Raw genomic sequence first — 17,985 nt, 5'->3', positions numbered from 1 at the left:
GTGTGATCCACGCTTTGTAACCTCCAGGCTGGACTATTTCAACTCACTCTAGGTATGAATGCTTCACCTTTAAATGAGCTTCTGTTAGTTTTCAGCAATACCAACCACTGAGAGGGTATATTTCCCCCTAATGTAACATCTGCTTGATGCACGGGCTCACCAAAGAATAGTCCTTCAGAGTAGAAGTCTTAGCTTGAAGACTATAACTATCTGTGGCCTGGTCTATACTACACGTTTAAACCGATTTTAGCAGCGTTAAACTGATTTAACGCTGTACCCGTCCACACAACGAGGCCCTTTATATCGATATAAAGGGCTCTTTAAATCGGTTTCTGTACTCCTCCCCAACAAGAGGAGTAGTGCTAAAATTGGTATTACCATATCGGATTAGGGTTAGTGTGGCCGCAAATCAATGATATTGGCCTCCGGCCGGTATCCCACAGTGCACCATTGTGACCGCTCTGGACAGCAATCCGAACTCAGATGCACTGGCCAGGTAAACAGGAAAAGCCCTGCGAACTTTTGAATTGCATTTCCTGTTTGCCCAGCGTGGAGCTCTGATCAGCACGGATGGCCATGCAGTCCCAAATCCAAAAAGAGCTCCAGCGTGGACCATACGGGAGATACTGGATCTGATTGCTGTATGGGGAGACAAATCTGTTCTATCAGAGCTCCGTTACAGAAGACGAAATGCCAAAGCATTTGAAAAAAATCTCCAGGCCATGATACAGAGTCCACAGCACAGTGCTGCGTGATAAGCGTAATGGAAAGCCAAAGAATCAAATGGACTCTCATGGAGGGAGGGAGGGGGTACTGAGGACTCCAGCTATCCCACAGTCCCCAGCAGTCTCCAAAAAGTATTTGCATTCTTGGCTGAGCTCCCAATGTCTGTAGGGTCAAACACGTTGTCCGGGGTGGCTCAGGGTATAGCTCGTCAATGTACCTCCTCCCGCCCCTGTGAAAGAAAAGGGAAAAAAATAGTTCTTGACTTTTTTCAATGTCACCCTATGTCTACTGAATGCTGCTGGTAGACGCGATGCTGCAGCAGTGAAGAGCAGTATCCACTCCCCTCCGCTCCCCGGTGGCAGACGGTACAATTTGACTGCTATCCGTCGTCATAATCAGTCCGTGAGTGCTCCTGGCTGGCCTCAGGTGAGGCTGGCCGGGGGTGCCTGGGTAAAAATAGGAATGATTCCTGGTCATTCCCAGTAGATGGTACAAAATGGCTGGTACCCGTCCTCATCATAGCAACTGGGGGCTGAGCTCCATCAGCCCCCTCCCTTTCATGTGTAAAGAAAAGATTCTGTACTGCCTGGACTATCATAGCAGTGGGATGCTGGGCTCCTCTCCCCCACACCGCTTAATGTCCTGTCTGGACTATCATAGCAGGTGGAGGCTGCCTCCCCCCCATTTTATCTCAGTAACAAGTCAGTGTTTCTTATTCCTGCATTCTTTATTACTTCATCACACAAATGGGGGGGACACTGCCCAGGAAGATTTGGGGAGGAGGGAAGCAATGGGTGGCGTTGCTGCAGGGACACCCCCTAGAATGCCATGCAGCTCATCATTTCTGCAGGATCTGACACAGAGCGGCTGTGCTCTCTGATACACTAGTTCTCTAGTACACTTGCCTCATATTCTAGGCAGGACTGACTCTATTTTTAGATACCATAAAGGTATCTAATGGTATCCATAATGGTATTTTAGATACCATTTTTGTCTTTGTGCCCCCGGCCGACCTCAGCCAGGGGCACCCATGACAGCAGCAGACAGTACAGAACAACTGATAACTGTCTATGCTGTCATGCAAAGGCAAATGAATACTGCTGTGTAGCGCTGCAGTATCGCCTCTGTCAGTGGCATCCAGTACACATACAGTGACAGTAAAAAAAAGCTGAACGGGCTCCATGGTTGCCACGCTATGGCGTCTGCCAGGGCAATCCAGGGAAAAAGGGTGTGAAATGATTGTCTGTCATTGCTTTCGCAGAGGAAGGAATGACTGACGACATTTACCCAGAACCACCTGTGACAATGATTTTTGTCCCATCAGGCACTGGGATCCCAACCCAGAATTCCTAGGGGCGGGGGAGACTGTGGGAACTATGGGATAGCTACGGAATAGCTACCCACAGTGCAACGCTCCAGAAATTGACGCTAGCCTCGGACCATGGACGCACACCGCCGAATTAATATGCTTAGTGTGGCCGCGTGCACTCGACTTTATGCAATCTGTTTTACAAAACCGGTTTATGTAAAATTGGAATAATCCCACAGTGTAGACGTACCCTGTGAAACTGATCCATGATACCTCAGAGGAGAAACTTTCACTGCATAACAAGCAATGCTCCTCAGGACTGTGGAGCTTGTGAGAGCAGGAGATGGATTTTCTATGCAGTAAGGTTTTGGAGCATAAGCCTAGAGGTGACTAAAACAGCCACCGATCTCTGTGCCTTCAGAAAAGAGTGTAAAGTAGAGGGAGAGAAGGAAACTTCTTTTGAAATGTAGTCTCTACTTCCCTCAAGAAAGTAGGGAGGAAAATGTGACAATTGGTCTATTGGAAGATGCTCAGATCCTACAGCAGTGAGTGCCATTATAGGATCTTACAAAGATCAGTGGGAGAGAACAGGGTTAGGATATGATCTGCATCTACCAGCTCCTGAACTGACAAAGAAAAGATTTGCTCAGCCCTTGTTATTAGACTAACTTCCTGAGGTGTGAGGCTCCAATCCTAAATTCTAGGGTTTCCTGCATATGGAAACTCCCTCTGTTGGGGAAGGTGCTCTCTTGGTTGGCCCTGAATATAATAGACAGGGCTTGACCGTAGCCAGCTCAGTCTTCCAGCTGGGTCCTGTCTTTAAAAGGTGTGGGGAAGGGCGCAGGTGAGAAGAACATAGGGAGGGTCCTGTCTGACCAGAGCACAACTCCATCTCCTCCAGTCTCTTGTTTTGGGCAGCAGCCAGTAATAAAAGCCTCAGCTGTCACAAGAAACACTGCAGTGGACAGTTACAGAATAAACTTGCCTTTAGGCTAAAGTTTCTTCATAATGCTAGAGGTTATCCTGGTGCAGGAGGGTTTATAGTCTTTCTTGGGGGGTTGGAGGGAGGGATGCACCAGCAAAGGTGTGAGGTTTGAAGGGAGGGGGCGAGCAATGTGGGAGGCAGCAGTGAGAGGAGGGTGAGCAGGAGCACAGTGGGGGAAGGAGAGATACAGCGGAGATGTAGGGGGTGAGAGGAAGTAGTAGCAGTAGTAAAGGCGGGTTGAGGATAGGACCCCTGAGCGATGCAGGGTGAGAGGAAGCAACCCGTGTACACAGGTGAGGAGGCGCTAGTGGGCGAGAAGCAGTGGGATGTGTGGGTGGGGGGAACGACTGGGGGAAGCAGTATATGGGGAGAGAATGGAAGGAGACAGCAGCGAGGAGGGGCTGTGGGAGGACGCAACAGGGCTGGGGGGAGGGAGGGGACGGGCAGGGGCTGGGGAGCAGGAGCCTGCCCGCGCTGGGGAGAGCGAGGCTGGGGGGGAGGGGGTCGCGGGCAAACCCTCTTCTCTCAGCGCAGCCTCGGGCTAACCGCGCGCGAGGAGGCGGGCGCAGCCTGCCAGTTAGAGCAACGGCTGCCGCTCGAGCTCTGACGCGGGTCTTGTGGGGGCGAGAGGAGCTGGCGGCGACAGCTGCTGAGCGCTGGGGCTTCTCCCGTTGACTCAGCCCTGGCAGGAGGCTGCTGCCGCCCGTGCACCTCCTGCGCCGGAGAGCTGGCTCTGGGCACTGCTCCCTCAAGCCAGCGCCTGCTGCTCCTGGGCTGTGCCGGGCGCGGGGTCCCGCAGCCCGCCTGCCGCGGGAAGGAAGAGCGCTGCCGTACACGGTGGTTTCCTGTCGAGGTGGTTTTGCTGCTCCCTGTGAACCGCCCGCCAACGTCTGTCGCTGTCCAGCCGCGGTGACTCCCGGCGGCCTTACGAGACGGGGGGGCGGGCCGGTTGGCGAGCTTGGCGGGAGTAGCCACATGCATCTCCTCGTCTGCAATGACTGCACCTGTGAGGGAATGAAGCTGCTGCACTGAGGAGGGCCGAGAAAGACACGCAGCGGCTCCAGGGGTCCTGATCATCTCGCGGGTCTCGGCCTTGACCGCCCAAACCTGCTCCATGCGGGAGCCGAAGAGGATCTCCCCGCATGCCCGTGTGGAGGCCCACTTCTGCACCCCCCACTGACAGGTACTGTGGGGCGGGGGCAGCCTGGCCCCTCCGTGCGCGTGTGTCTCCTCTCGCCTTCTCTTCCCAGGGATTTATTGGATGAAGATTTGTTGTTTTTTTTTTTGGTTGGTTGGTTGCTGGTCGGTCTGTGGGGTGGGAAAGGAGAGAGACTCCAGCTGACACGGTGCCTGTGCTCCAGAGCTTCCCTCGCGTTACTCTCTGCCTCGTGGGGAAATATCCAGCTGTTCATCTGAAGGGCATTTACATCATGGTTTAGCGAGGGATCTCCCACGAAAAGCTCTCCCTCCCTTTTCTCTAACTCCTTCCCCCACCCCCAAACAACGGACCCCAGACCTTAGGAATAACCGTTCCAGCTGCTTATCTCCGGGCAGCGGAGACTGATGGACAGTTACTCCACTCTGCAATGTGAGTATGTGCCTGCTGCTCCCCTTGTGGAGGCGTGTGTGTGTGTGGGGGGGTGTACCAGCGACATGCAAGCAGCAGCGCACAACGCTCCAGTCTCCTGCATGGGCAGCCGTGAACCTGGAGGGAGCAGCTCCTTGTGACTTCGCTGCCCGCTGGATGTGCTGCTGCCGGTTGCGGGGATGGTGGGATGGAAGGGAAGCGGTGTCCTTGGATGTGATGGTACCTACCAGATTAAATCGCGTTAGGAAAGTAGCTACTGCAAAGAAGGATGGCTGTGAATACCTCTGCTAGTGTGCACCCCCAGTAACACTTTACCCCTCCCCCAAAAAACCCCATGTGCAGAGAATAGGGAGAGTGTGGAAGGGACGATCCTGCTCCCGAGCGGGGTTTCCCCTTTTGGGCTTAGCATGGAAAGGAAGTGCTGGGCAGTCTCTTGCGGTGGTGGTGGCGGCAGGGGGAGTCAATCGGTAATGGAAGCTCTTCCCTGGCTGCAGTCACCACTGACACTTGTGGAGAGGGAAATTTGCTGCCGCTCTCCATGCCTCTTTTCTTAAGATCCTGCTTGATCGTGACTGTGGGGGAAACAGACAGATTGATTAAGCACATTCTTGTTTGGAGAAGGAAAAGGAGTGTGTGTGTGTGTGTATATATATCTATATCTAGATATAGATATACGTGTGTGTGTATTTTTCCCCTCAAGGCATAAAAGGTCCATTTTCAGTGATTCCAAACTGCCTTTGTGTGCCATGTGTAGAAGCTGATGAGCTCTCTGTTCTGAAATTCCATTGCTGCTTCCTTCTGTTTCCACCCCTAGATAGAGGAAGGGGCATTTATATTAGTACTACACAAGAAGAATAGGGTGGGAGGCAGGGAAACGCAAAAATGATGGCACAGTAAGGTGGGTATTTTTTAATAAGGAAATTGCCTTACATTGGTGATCCCATATGCGATCTCAGGAACCTCAAGGAGTCTGAAGTGCTATTTCAAAGACAGCCCTTTTTTTGTAGTTGCTGTGTTGTAAAAATGTTTTTTATTTTTAATATAAAAATTGTTGACCATGTTGCTTCATTATGACCAAGTCAAAATATTGGAAATCTTTATCACCCAACTTGCATCTCACCTCATCCCACCAATTAAATTATTTTCTGATTCTAGAGCAACATGATTTTTGATTCAGGCATGTCTTCTTTAGGAACATCAGTAAAGAGATTGATTATATATAATCCAACTTCACTTATTGATTCCTTCCTAATCATCATTCCAACGTTATGCTGACAGTGTGCTTGGGTTTGTTCAAGATTTAGATAAAGATATGGGCGGGGGGAGTGTTACACTGATGTAAGTTAACTTCACTGTCAGTTATGCTGGGGAATGCATTTGGCTCAGTGAATACCGTAACATCAGGGAAGAATTTGGACCATGAGTTACTCTTAACATACACCTATGTAAATAAGATCAGAATAAATCCCTGAGGGGCTTGTAAGGTCTCTGTAGGCCATAATAATTGGCTCAGTATTTCCAGTGTTCTTACTAAGGAATGGACGGTAAAGGGTTATCAAAGCCAACTTTCTGGACACAGTTAAATGCTTTACTGGGTATATTAAGGGAAGACCTTGGGAGTTATTTTGTTTCTGACCAAGCCTATGAATAGACAATGTATGTATCCTTTTCTCCCCCAGGGTGCATTTAAAAAGGGTAAGTTTATAGAGTAAAATGTATTTTTGCAGAGATGGTGTATTTTCATTGTCACCACCTCTTGACCCTCTGAAAAAAGATATTAAGCTTAGCAATCCTCCTGGAAAGGTCTGTGTCCTTTCCAATCTTCATATCTTAACTTCTACTGAACCTCTAATGATTAGAAACAAATACTGATCCATTTTGAAATACTAATATTGCCATTTTTCCAGAAAGATGGGCTTAATTTATTCTCTGTATGCCTTGACTTCCCTCACCTCTATTCTAAAGCATGGTACTTTTAAACAGTAACCAACTTGGGGAAGCCTGGTGTGTTAGGGATATAAGTTCACTGAAACACTTGGTTTCTTACAACTCCAGGAGGTTGAGAATAAGTATGCACCAGGTCCTAGTTCTGTTAAAATCAGTAGCAAAACTCCACTGATTTCAGTGAGAGCAGGATGGGGCCCTACATGCTGGTTCAATGGGCCTGGATCTTCTCCCTCTAATATTGGCATAGCACCATTTGCTTAAATGGGAGGTGTGGCATTCCTATTTTACCCTGGGGCAAATGAAAGCAGAATCAGGCTTTTGTTGTATTTTAAGGAGTAGTCTGGTTGAGTTAGGTTTTTTTTCTGTGAGGCAGGGCTAGTGAAAGGTTATAACAACAGTGAATGTATTATTAAAAGTTCCCTGAGGTGGGGGAGGTAGGTGGTAGTTTTATTTTGGGAATTTTAACATGCGTGTTCCCATGGCAAAATGCTTAATTCTCTTATTCCATAACTTTCAGCTAAAAAGCTTTATTCCTATTTTTAGTTATCCCAGTTTTATTCCTATTTTTAATCTGAACTGTTCTGGATAGTTTTAATGTGCAGAAGACTGTAATTTGAACTATATAAATTGCATTTTAACACTAACATTAAATGATCAGACAAGGAAAGTAACTTGCAAAGGCTAGCTATGTGAGTGTTTGTTTTATGCATCTATTCATCTGGAATTCAACAAGACATGTATACTTACCATGGCAACTCCTACATCAAATGTTACTGAATGTATTCTGTTTCAGAAATAGCAGCATCTTCTTAAAGAAATAAAAACACTAACCTATCAAATTAATTTCAGTACATATATCAATAAATAAGGGAATAGAGTATGTTGAAAAACTGATCTATTTTCACAAATTTTAAGTTTAATTTTCTTATAAATAAATTTTGGTTTCACACTAATTTTTATTTTTTTTTTGATGAAAAGGAAAGGGAAAAGTAGAGTAATTTTTAGGGCTGTCACACGATTAAAATTAATCACATGATTAATCGCACTGTTAATAACAATACCATTTATTTAAATATTTTTGAATGTTTTCTGCATTTTCAGATATACTGATTTCAATTACAACATGGCATACAAAGTGTACAGTGCTCACTTTATTTTTGATTACATGTTATTTGCACTGTAAAAAAACAAAAGAAATAGTATTTTTCAATTCACCTAATACAAGTACTGTAGCACAATGTCTTTATCATGAAAGTGCAATTTACAAATGTAGAATTATGCACAAAAAAACTGGGTTCAAAAATAAAACAATGTAAAAGTTTAGAGCCTGCACGTCCACTCAGTCCTACTTCTTGTTCAGCCAATCACTCAGTCAAACAAGTTTATTTACATTTGCAGGAGATAATACTGCCCGCTTCTTGTTTACAATGTCACCTGAAAGTGAGAACAGACATTCTCATGGCACTGTTGTAGCCGGCATTACATATTTACGTGCCAGATGCGCTAAAGATTCATATGTCTCTTCATGCTTCAGCCACCATTCCAGAGGACATGCGTCCATGCTGATGACAGGTTCTGCTTGATAATAATCCAAAACAGTGTGGACCGACGCATGTTCATTTTCTTCATCTGAGTCAGATGCCACCAACAGAAGGTTGATTTTCTTTTTTGGTGGTTCGTGTTCTGTAGTTTCAACATCAGAGTGTTGCCCTCTACACCTCGTCCCTCTCAGATTTTGGAAGGCACTTCAGATTCTTAAATCTTGGGTCGAGTGCTGTGTCTAGCCTTAGAAATCTCACATTGTTACCATCTTTGTGTTTTGTGAAATCTGCACTGAAAGTGTTCTTAAAATAAATAACGTGGTGGGTCATCTGAGACAGCTATAACATGAAATATATGGCTGAATGCGGGTAAAACAGAGGAGGGGACATACAATTCTCCCCCAAGGAGTTCAGTCAAAAATTTAATTAATGCATTATTTCTTTAACAAGTGTCATCAGCATGGAAGCATACCCTCTTGAATGGTGGCTGAAGCATTAAGAGGCATGCAAATGTTTAGCATATCTGACACATAAATATCTTGCAATGCCAACTACAAAAGTGCCATGCGAACATGTGTTCTAGCTTTCTGATGACATTGTAAATAAGAAGAGGGCAGCATTATCTCCTTTAAACGTAAACAAACTCATTTGTCTTAGTGATTGGCTGAACAAAAGGTAGGACTGAATGGACTTGTAGGCTCTGAAGTTTTATATTGTTTTGTTTTTGAGTGCAGTTATATCTACATTTGTAAGCTGCACTTTCAGGACAGAGATTGCACTACAGTACTTGCATGAGGTGAATTAAAAAATACTATTTATTTTGTTTATATAGTGCAAATATTTTGTAATAAATAATATACACTTTGATTTCAATTACAACACAGAATACAATATATATGAGAACGTAGAAAACATTCAAAATATTTAATACATTTCAATTGGTATTCTATTGCTTAACAGTGTGATTAAAACTACGATTAATTGCGATTATTTTTTTTGTTAATCGCGTGAGTTAACTATAATTAATTGACAGCCCTAGTAATTTTCTTTCATGTGATTCCAACAAAAGGAAGCTACTTTGTTTTCAAACATATCCTGTATTTTAAGATCTGAATGAATTTAAGTTGATGACCATGTCATCTTGATATGCACAAAGAGGGTTCATTTTCAAATTGTAATAATTACAGGAAATTTCCTTTTAGATCCATTTGAGTTTTCACCCTTCACCAACACTTGGCATATAATACTTTGGTTTTTTGTTTTTATTTTATTTTTAAACCATGCAAACATCCCCTCTCAGATGTGCAACATCTTGGATGGTTTGTGTTTGTCCTGCTCTGATGCAGCCCACCCTACATGGCACAGCAGTGTAAACTTCACTGAGCAGGGCTCCATCCCACACAGAAGATGTGCATCTTTATATCTGGTAACCGTACTACAATGATGCCATTCTCTGTGGCAGAATTTGGCCTTCACTGAAGAAGGTAATGTGGAAGCTATTACAAAATTACTTACCAGTAATTTCTTCTGAGATTACCACAGTCTTCCATTGTGCTTAGAAAAAGAATAGCTTTTTCTAAAAAAAAAAAAAAAAAAAAAAAGGATAAAGGAGGCCCGCTGCCCGCCTTTTCCAAAGGGGCACACAGAGATATGCCAGTAGCAGGGCTAAGGTGGCTCCCTGCTCACTCTGCCTCCCTGCCTCCGCACCGCTTCACTCCTGGAAGTGGCCTGCATATCCCTGTGGCCCCTGGTGTGTGTGTGTGTGTGTGTGTGTCTGTCTGTCTGTCTCTGTGTGCTTCCCTGCTCCAAGCGCCGACTCCGCAGCTCCCATTGGCCAGGAACTGTGGCCAATAGGAACTGCAGGGGCGGCACCTGTGGGCAGTGGTACACGGAGACTCCCCCGGTTGTCTTCCCCACATCCCCACGTAGGAGCCGCTGCCGGAGGGGTGTGTATGCCAGTCACTTTGGGAGCCATGCTGCCTGAGGTAAGCACCGCCCCCTTACCTCCCAACTCCCTGCCCCAGCCCAGAGCCTGCACTCCCTACTGCACCGCAACCCCCTGCCCCAATCAAGGTACCTCACTTTATTTTCATTTACTTCACTTCACGGGGGGGGGGGGTCCTGAAAATGAAGCTGGACCCCACTAACCGTAAATCTGCCACTGCTCCAGTGCTGTTTTTCCCTTCAAGGTTTCACTGCTGCAGCTGTATAATTTGTTTTTTTTTTTAAAAAGTGTATTTTAAATACAAATTCACAAACTTGGAAATTGAAAGGCAAGTCTGACATAAGACATTCTGCCCAGTTACATTGATATAAATTCTGAGTAATTCCGTTAACTCTGTAGCTATTACTCTGGATTTACAGCTGTGTAACTGAGCAGCATGTGGCCTCCTGACTTCAGCTCATGGAGTTGAGGCATAAGTCAAAGGCAGAGGATAAGTCCCTTGAAAAATCATGGAGCAAGTCTTCAAAGGACCCATTTTGAAGCACTTGAAGGAGAGTAAGGTGATCAGGAATAGTCAACATGGATTCACCAAGGGCAAGTCATGCCTGACCAACCTGATTGCCTTTTAAGATGATAAAACTGGCTCTGTGGATATGGGGAAAGCAGTGAGTGTGATATATCTTGACTTTAGAATGCCTATCCCACAGTATTTTTGTCAGCAAGTTAAAAAAGTATAGATTGGATGAATGGACTATAAGGTAGATAGAAAGCTGGCTAGATTGTTGGACTCAACGGATAATGATCAATGGCTCGATGTCTAGGTGGCAGCCTGTATCAAGTGAAGTACTCCAAGGGACAGTCCTCGGGCTGGTTTTATTCAACATCTTCATTAATGCTCTGGATGATGGGATGGATTGCACCCTCAGCAAGTTCGTGGATGATACTAAGCTGGGCGGGGAGAGGTAGATATGCTGGAGGGTAGGAATAGGATCCAGAGTGACCTAGACAAATTGGAGGATTGGGCCAAAAGAAATCTGATGAGGTAAAACAAAGACAAGTGTAGAGTCCTGCACTTAGGACGGAAGAATCTCTTGCACCACTACAGGCTGGGAACCAACTGGATAAGCAGCAGTTCTGCAGAAAAGAACCTGGGGATTACAGTGGATGAGAAGCTGGATATGAGTCACCAGTGTGCCCTTGTTGCCAAGAAGGCTAACAGCATATTGGCCTACATTCGTAGGAGCATTGCAAGCAGATCAAGGGAAGTGATTATTCCCCTCTATTCGCCATGGCGAGGCCACGTCTGGAGTATTGTGTCCAGTTTTGGGCCCCCTACTGCAGAACGGATGTGGACAAATTGGACAGAGTCCAGCAGAGTGCAACAAAAATGATCAGGGGGCTGGGGCACGTGACTTATGAGGAGAGTCTGAAGGACCTGGGCTTACTTAGTCTGCAGAAGAGAAGAGTGAGGGGGGATTTGATAGCAGCCTTCAACTATCTGAAAGGGGGTTCCAAAGAGAATGGAACTAGGCTGTTCTCAGCAGTGGCAGATGACAGAAAAAAGAGCAATGGTCTCAAGTTGCAGTGGAGGAGGTCTAGGTTGGATATTAGAAAACACTATTTCACGAGGAGGGTGGTGAAGCACTGGAATGGGTTACTTAGGGAGGTGATGGAATCTCCATCCTTAAAGATTTTAAAGGCCCAGCTCGACAAAGTCCTGGCTGGGATGATTTGGCTGGTGTTGGTCCTGCTTTGAGCAGGGGCTGGACTAGATGACCTCCTGAGGTCTCTTCCAACCCTAATCTTCTATGATTCTATGATTTAATTTAGAACTTCAGTCTACTTTAGTCTGTCTATTTTATAGTTTACAGCCTGATCTGTTAACATTTTAGTTAAATACTTCTTTTTGTTTTTGTTTCTCTGCTACTATAATTAATTTTATTAGAATTTTAGTGAATTCAAATGGCATATTTGATATCTGTAAGAAATGTGGCATGCCATAGAATATTATGGAAGAATATTATAAAAATAATATATTAAAGAACCCAAGCATTAGTACATTAGTTTAATTAAAATGTAGTGTGTGATAAATTACAGACTGGCCACTGTGGTACTAATTTATTATTGTATTATGATAGCATCTAGAGGCTCAAGTGATGAGTAAGTTACTGTTTTTTTCAAGGTACCAAATGGAACTCCTAGTAAGAGAGAGAAGCTGCTTGAAGAGTTAATATTCTAAATAGGTGAAACAGACAAAGGCAGGGAGAGGGGACATATTATCCCCTTTTTGCAAATGAGGAACTGAAGCACAGTTCAAAGGTTTCATGTGAAGCCCATTGAAGTTGTTGAGATTCTCTCTATTGACTTCAGTGGACTTTGGCTCAGGCCCTTAAGTGACTTGCTTGAGGTCATGTAGGAAACTTTTGACAGAGCAGGAATTGAACCCTCTAATACTCTCTATTTCTCTTACCTCACCTTATTCTCAGATTTAAAAAAAAAAAATTCAGTCAAGCTTCAAGTACTATACATTCTAGATCTTGCCTGACTCCATCTTTCCTGTTTTCATTTCCTGTGTTTGTCTACTTCAGGCAGGGACTGTTTTCATTTGTGTAAAACACCTTGCAAACATTTATTGACCTCCTTAATAATTAAACAAAAATAAAAGGGCAGTTTGACAGGTACAGAACTACGATAGAAGGGAGACATAGGTGCCTACCTAATTATAAAGTATCAGAGGGGTAGCTGTGTTAGTCTCGATCTGTAAAAGGCAACAAAGAGTCCTGTGGCACCTTATAGACTAACAGACGTATTAGAGCATAAGCTTTCTTGGGTGAATACCTACTTCGTCAGATGCATGTGGTGGAAATTTCCAGGGACAGGTATAAATATGTAGGCAAGAATCAGTGTAGCGATATCAAGGAATGGCAATATACAAAAACCTATGGGAGAACACTTCAACCTCTCTAGACACACAATAGCAGATGTAAAGGTAGCCATCCTGCAGCAAAAAAACTTCAGGACCAGACTCCGAAGAGAAACTGCTGAACTTCAATTCATTTGCAAATTTGACACCATCAGCTCATGATTAAACAAAGACTGTGAATGGCTAGCCAACTACAAAAGTAGTTTCTCCTCCCTTGATGTTCACACCTCAACTGCTAGAAGAGAGCCTCATCCTCTCATTGAACTAACCTCGTTATCTCTAGACTGATTCTTGCCTGCATATTTATACCTGCCCCTGGAAATTTCCACCACGTGCGTCTGGCGAAGTGGGTATTCACCCATGAAAGATTATGCTCCAGTACGTCTGTTAGTCTATAAGGTGCCACAGGACTCTTTGTCACCTAGTTATAAAGATAGTCTTGGAGACTGGAATAGTTGAAAGTACTGATTGCTTAGGTAATGAAGAGGGAGAAAGTTGCCTTTTTACTGCATGGTGAGCCATTTCCATATTATAGTTATGGTAGTTTCTGCTGATGTTATGTGGTAGGTGACAGAATTTTGTTTGTCTTCGTATTTAATTTTGACTCTGTGCTTGATAATTTGTATTGTTCATGTGATGTGCATTTCCACTTTTTTGGTCATAATCAAACTGTAACTTTCATTACAATAAAATTATTAAATTTGAAAAGAAGCTGAGTACTAAATTGGTGGTTTTCAACAGTGTTCTAATCTGTGAGGTTTTTTTGCTTAATGAACAGTTTTTATTCATGCCAGCACTTCAGCCTAATGTTCTAGGGCTTGTGGGTGTTAGGGAACAGAACATATTTCTATGTCTGTGAATATGATCCCACACATTTTTTTAAAATGGGAAATTTTTTCACAGTCCTTCTATGGCAAGAGATTTTTTTTCATACCCATGAATGTTCTCTACTGCAGCTATTTTGCAGTTTAATCTTCCTGATGAGCTGTGTGCTATATATTTGTTATGAATCAGATGTGAAATGTTCTTCATTTATTTTCTGCGGAAAATAGCTTACAATATGACCTACTATGTCATACATATTGTACAGGCTACTATCATTGGGAGAAATGATGCTCAGATACCAATAGGTCATCATCATCATGTTCCCATTATGCCTCTGGTGTTTAGGACAGTGATGAAGCTCCTCCACTCCTGTCTGTTTCTGGCAAGTCTTTCAATGGTTCACCAGCTGTGCTCCAGGTTTTACAGCTCAGCTTCCACAGCTCTTCACCATGTTGTTCTTGGGCTGCCTGTTTTTCGTTTGCTTTCAGCTGTCCATCTTATTGCTGCTCTGGTAATGGAATCAGTTTCCGTCCAAAGCACATGGCCAGTCCATCTCCAGCACCTCCTGGCAATGATGATGCTCATATCTTCTTGGCTGCCCTGTGTCAATAGATCTTGGTTTGAGGTTGTTCTGGGCCAAAAGTTACGGAGGATTTTTCTGAGGCAGGTTGTGTGGAATGAAGACAGTTTGGACATGTCATACTTTCTCATTCCCCAGCATTCTGTACTATAAAGTAATGTTGAAAGTTCGCAGCTCTGATAAATCTTGAGTTTGGTTTTGGTGTTGTATTTTGATGATTTCCAGACTGTTTTTAAGCTCCTGAAGGTGTTCCTGGCTTCGCTGATTTTGTTGTGAATGTCTTGGCTTGTTCCATCATGCTGGCTGATGGTGCTGCCCAAATATGTGAATGTTTCTACATTGATGAGAACATAATCCTCTATCTGTACTGGTGAGGTAATATTAAAGGTCATGATACCTGTCTTATTGCAATTGATTTTCAGTCCAGTTTTCTGGCTGAATGTGTTGAGTCAAATTGTTTTCTTGTATATGGTGTTGGGTATGTGATAGGCGAGCGAGAACATCTGCGAAGTCCAGGTCTTTAAGGAATAAGAAGGATGTCCATTTAATGCCTCTAGGCATATCTTCTGTTGTACGCTGCATTACCAAGTCAATGGCAATGTTGAAGAGGATTGGAGACATGACACACCCCTGACGTACTCCTGTTCTGACTTCAAAACTGAGTTCACTGTAATTAACATTGCATGTAAAGTTGAAATAAAAGCTTTTGATGATGATTATATGGAATGCTATCAAAAGCCTTCTCAAAGTCTGTTAAGTTTATGTAGAGCTGCTGTTGCCATTTTAAGCATTGTTCTATTATGTTTAATAGAGTGAAGATCTGGTCTGTGCATCCACGCCCTTTCCAAAAACCAGCTTGCTGTTTTCTGAGAATGCTATCAATTGCCTCTGATGTACTCTGGACTATGATCTTACACAATACTTTGCTTGTCACAGATAAAAGTGTGATATCATCCCAGTTATTACAGTCACTAAGAGTTCCTTTCTTTGGTATCATAACTATAAACCCATTGGTCCACTCATCTGGCACTTTTTCCCTTTCCCAGACTGATGTAAATAGAGGCTCCAGGATAGATGCCGCTTACTCAGGATTTACCTTGAACAATTCCGCATTCAAGTTATTTTTGCCAGGAGCTTTCTCATTTTTTAAAGATTTGATGGCTTGAATGATCTCTTACTTAGGTAGGGTGTCTGTGTTGCTATCAAGATCTTCTTCTGCCTCCTGGATGTTTGCTTCCACTTTAGGTGGCTCTCTGTTCAGCAATTCTTTGAAATGCTCTGTCCAGCATATTTCTTGTTCTTTTTCTGTTGTTAGTAGGTGGTCTTGTTTGTCCCTGATGAGAGTGTGTGTTGGTGTCTGGTGTTTACCACTGATAAGCAGTGTCATTTTCTAGACTGTTCCTTGTTCACCACGAGCAGCTGCATCCTCTGCTTGTGTTGCCAAATTATCAATATAATGATGTTTGTCCACTCTCACAAGGTATTTGACCTCCTGGTGTGCTTTGCTATACTTCTTGTGGTATTTGTCCTTCAGCTTCTGGGATTTTGTCTCTAAAACATTTTTCTTCAGGGGTCATCTGGTTTCTGTGGTGGTCCATGTGTTGAGTGTAATCCACTCCTCCATTCTCTTCTGCCTGTAGCCTCAATAGGTTTCACTGCTCTGTTTATAAATTGCTGTTACTTTGCCCTACTTCTTATTAATCTCCTCATCTGCATTCCCCTCCTCTTCATCAAGGTCTGCAAGTGCCTGAAACCTGTTCTTTAACTGCAGTGTGAAGGCTTTCTGTATTTCAGGGGACTTTTGTTTGTCAATGTCATAAAGTCTATGTCTCTTGTTTGGTGGACCCACGTTTCTCAGTTTAGCTTAATGGATGCTGTCACAAGGTAGTGGTCGCTGCCAACATCTGCACCTCTTCTCACTTTCATATCTGTCAGTGAGCGTCACCATTTGCTTTTGATAATCATATGGTTGATCTGGTTCTTTATCTTTGCCATTTGGAGAACACCGTGTCAGCTTGTGGTGAAATAGGGTTCCACTGATGACTAGGTAATTCATATTACAGAAATCAACAAGCCTCTGTCCATGCCACACCAATGTCTTCCTATTGCTCTGTTGTTGTTTGTGTTGTCCTTACGGACCTTGGCATTCAGGTCTTCCATGATGATTGTTAGATTGTGGCATGGTACTCTCTCTAACTCTGCCTGTAGTGCAAGGTAGAATTTGTCCTTTACTACTTCATCACTGCCATTTGTCGGAGCATAGCACTGAATCAGGTGATATTATTATATTTCCCTTTCAGTTTGGCTCTCATTAGTCTGCTGCCGATGGACTTCCATTCAAGCAGGGAATGTTCCACTCCCTTGCTCAAAAGGATGGCAACACCCTCATGGTGTTGTCCATCATCCCATCCAGAACACAGCAAAGTTTCTCCTGAGTCTCTTGTTAATCTTCCTGATCCTATCCATCTGCTCTCACTGACACCCAGTGTGTGTAAATTGTAACATCTCATCTCTGCTGTGACCTGAGCGAGCTTCCCTGTTTCATACTTGTCCGTACATTCCAAAAAACAAGTTTGTTTTTTTCTTGGTGTTGATCACTTCAGTCTTCATGCCAGTGGCTTCCTTTCGGCTTTCACCACTGGCAATCATACAGGTCATTGACTCCTGAAGGCCATCACACACACTAATGATCAACTGCTCCGTCACTGTTTCTGTAACATATTTTGTTTTTTATGGGACAGGGTTGTTAGCCCTGTGCCTAATCCTCAACCTGGAGGACCAGGGTGTTTGTTTTGTCTGGCCCCTCCCTCACAGACCAATCCAGCATTGTTGAACCTACAGGCGCAAAAAGCACCCACAGACACAGATTCTGGGGATCGTTAGAGCACTCAAGCGTCCCACCACGACAAGGCACGGACACACCAGAGGACAGATACCAATAGGTGTAGCCACCTAAAGTAAAGTCAACAAGGGAGCCCTCTGACTATTGTGGCCTTGAATTGTGGCTCTTATCTACTTTTTTCTCTCTAGGTTGGAGGTAGGTACCGTTCCTGGAGTACAGCCTCTTTGACATTTCAAATGTGTGGTCTCTTGACCATACATCCAATGAAGTAATGTAGGACAAGCTAAGATTTTTGTATATCTTGATAAAGTGACATATTGCATGAGGTGTAATACAAGAAGCTTCGTTTTCATGTCACACAGTATGTCTGGTGAAGTAAATGTCTGGTATTTGAGAGAGACAAGGTGGATGAGGGCATATCTTTTATAGGACCAACTAGTGTTTTTTGTGGTGATATGTAGTCAGCACTGACTAAGGAGAGACGTAATTGACTACAAGAATATGAAGAGTATAGCACTGAGGATCAAGCATTCTTTAGAGTCATCTATGGGGAAATAATTAAGAGTAAAGAGTTGAGACTAAGGGCTTGGCTACAGTCGAAACTCCAAAGCGCTGCCGCGGGAGTGCTCCCGCGGCAGCGCTTTGAAGTGCGAATGTGGTCGCAGCACCAGTGCTGGGAGAGAGCTCTCCCAGCACTGCAGGTACTCCACCTCCCCGTGGGGATTAGCACTGTTTACACTGGCGCTTTGCAGCACTGTAACTTGCTGTGCTCAG

General features: G+C 44.1%; 1 protein-coding gene across 12 annotated transcripts in view; it reads left to right on the top strand.

The window, feature by feature from the left end:
- The first annotated feature begins 3,243 nt into the window (after window positions 1-3,243).
- LRRC7 (leucine rich repeat containing 7) overlaps window positions 3,244-17,985 on the top strand; it is a 369,343-nt gene continuing 354,601 nt past the window's right edge. For 7 of the 12 annotated variants that reach the window (XM_030571820.1, XM_030571826.1, XM_030571821.1 and 4 more), the window contains exon 1: window positions 3,673-4,608. In XM_030571820.1, coding sequence (XP_030427680.1) covers window positions 4,584-4,608 — 25 coding nt within the window. In that variant the 5' untranslated portion in view covers window positions 3,673-4,583. Of the gene's footprint in view, window positions 3,314-3,671; window positions 4,609-17,985 lie in introns of those variants that run through there. The other 5 variants (XM_030571833.1, XM_030571830.1, XM_030571824.1 and 2 more) reach the window with 4 other exon arrangements.

This window comes from Gopherus evgoodei, chromosome 8 (assembly GCF_007399415.2).
Source record: "Gopherus evgoodei ecotype Sinaloan lineage chromosome 8, rGopEvg1_v1.p, whole genome shotgun sequence".
NCBI lineage: Eukaryota > Metazoa > Chordata > Testudines > Testudinidae > Gopherus > Gopherus evgoodei.
This window is presented reverse-complemented; position numbering and strand designations above follow the sequence as displayed.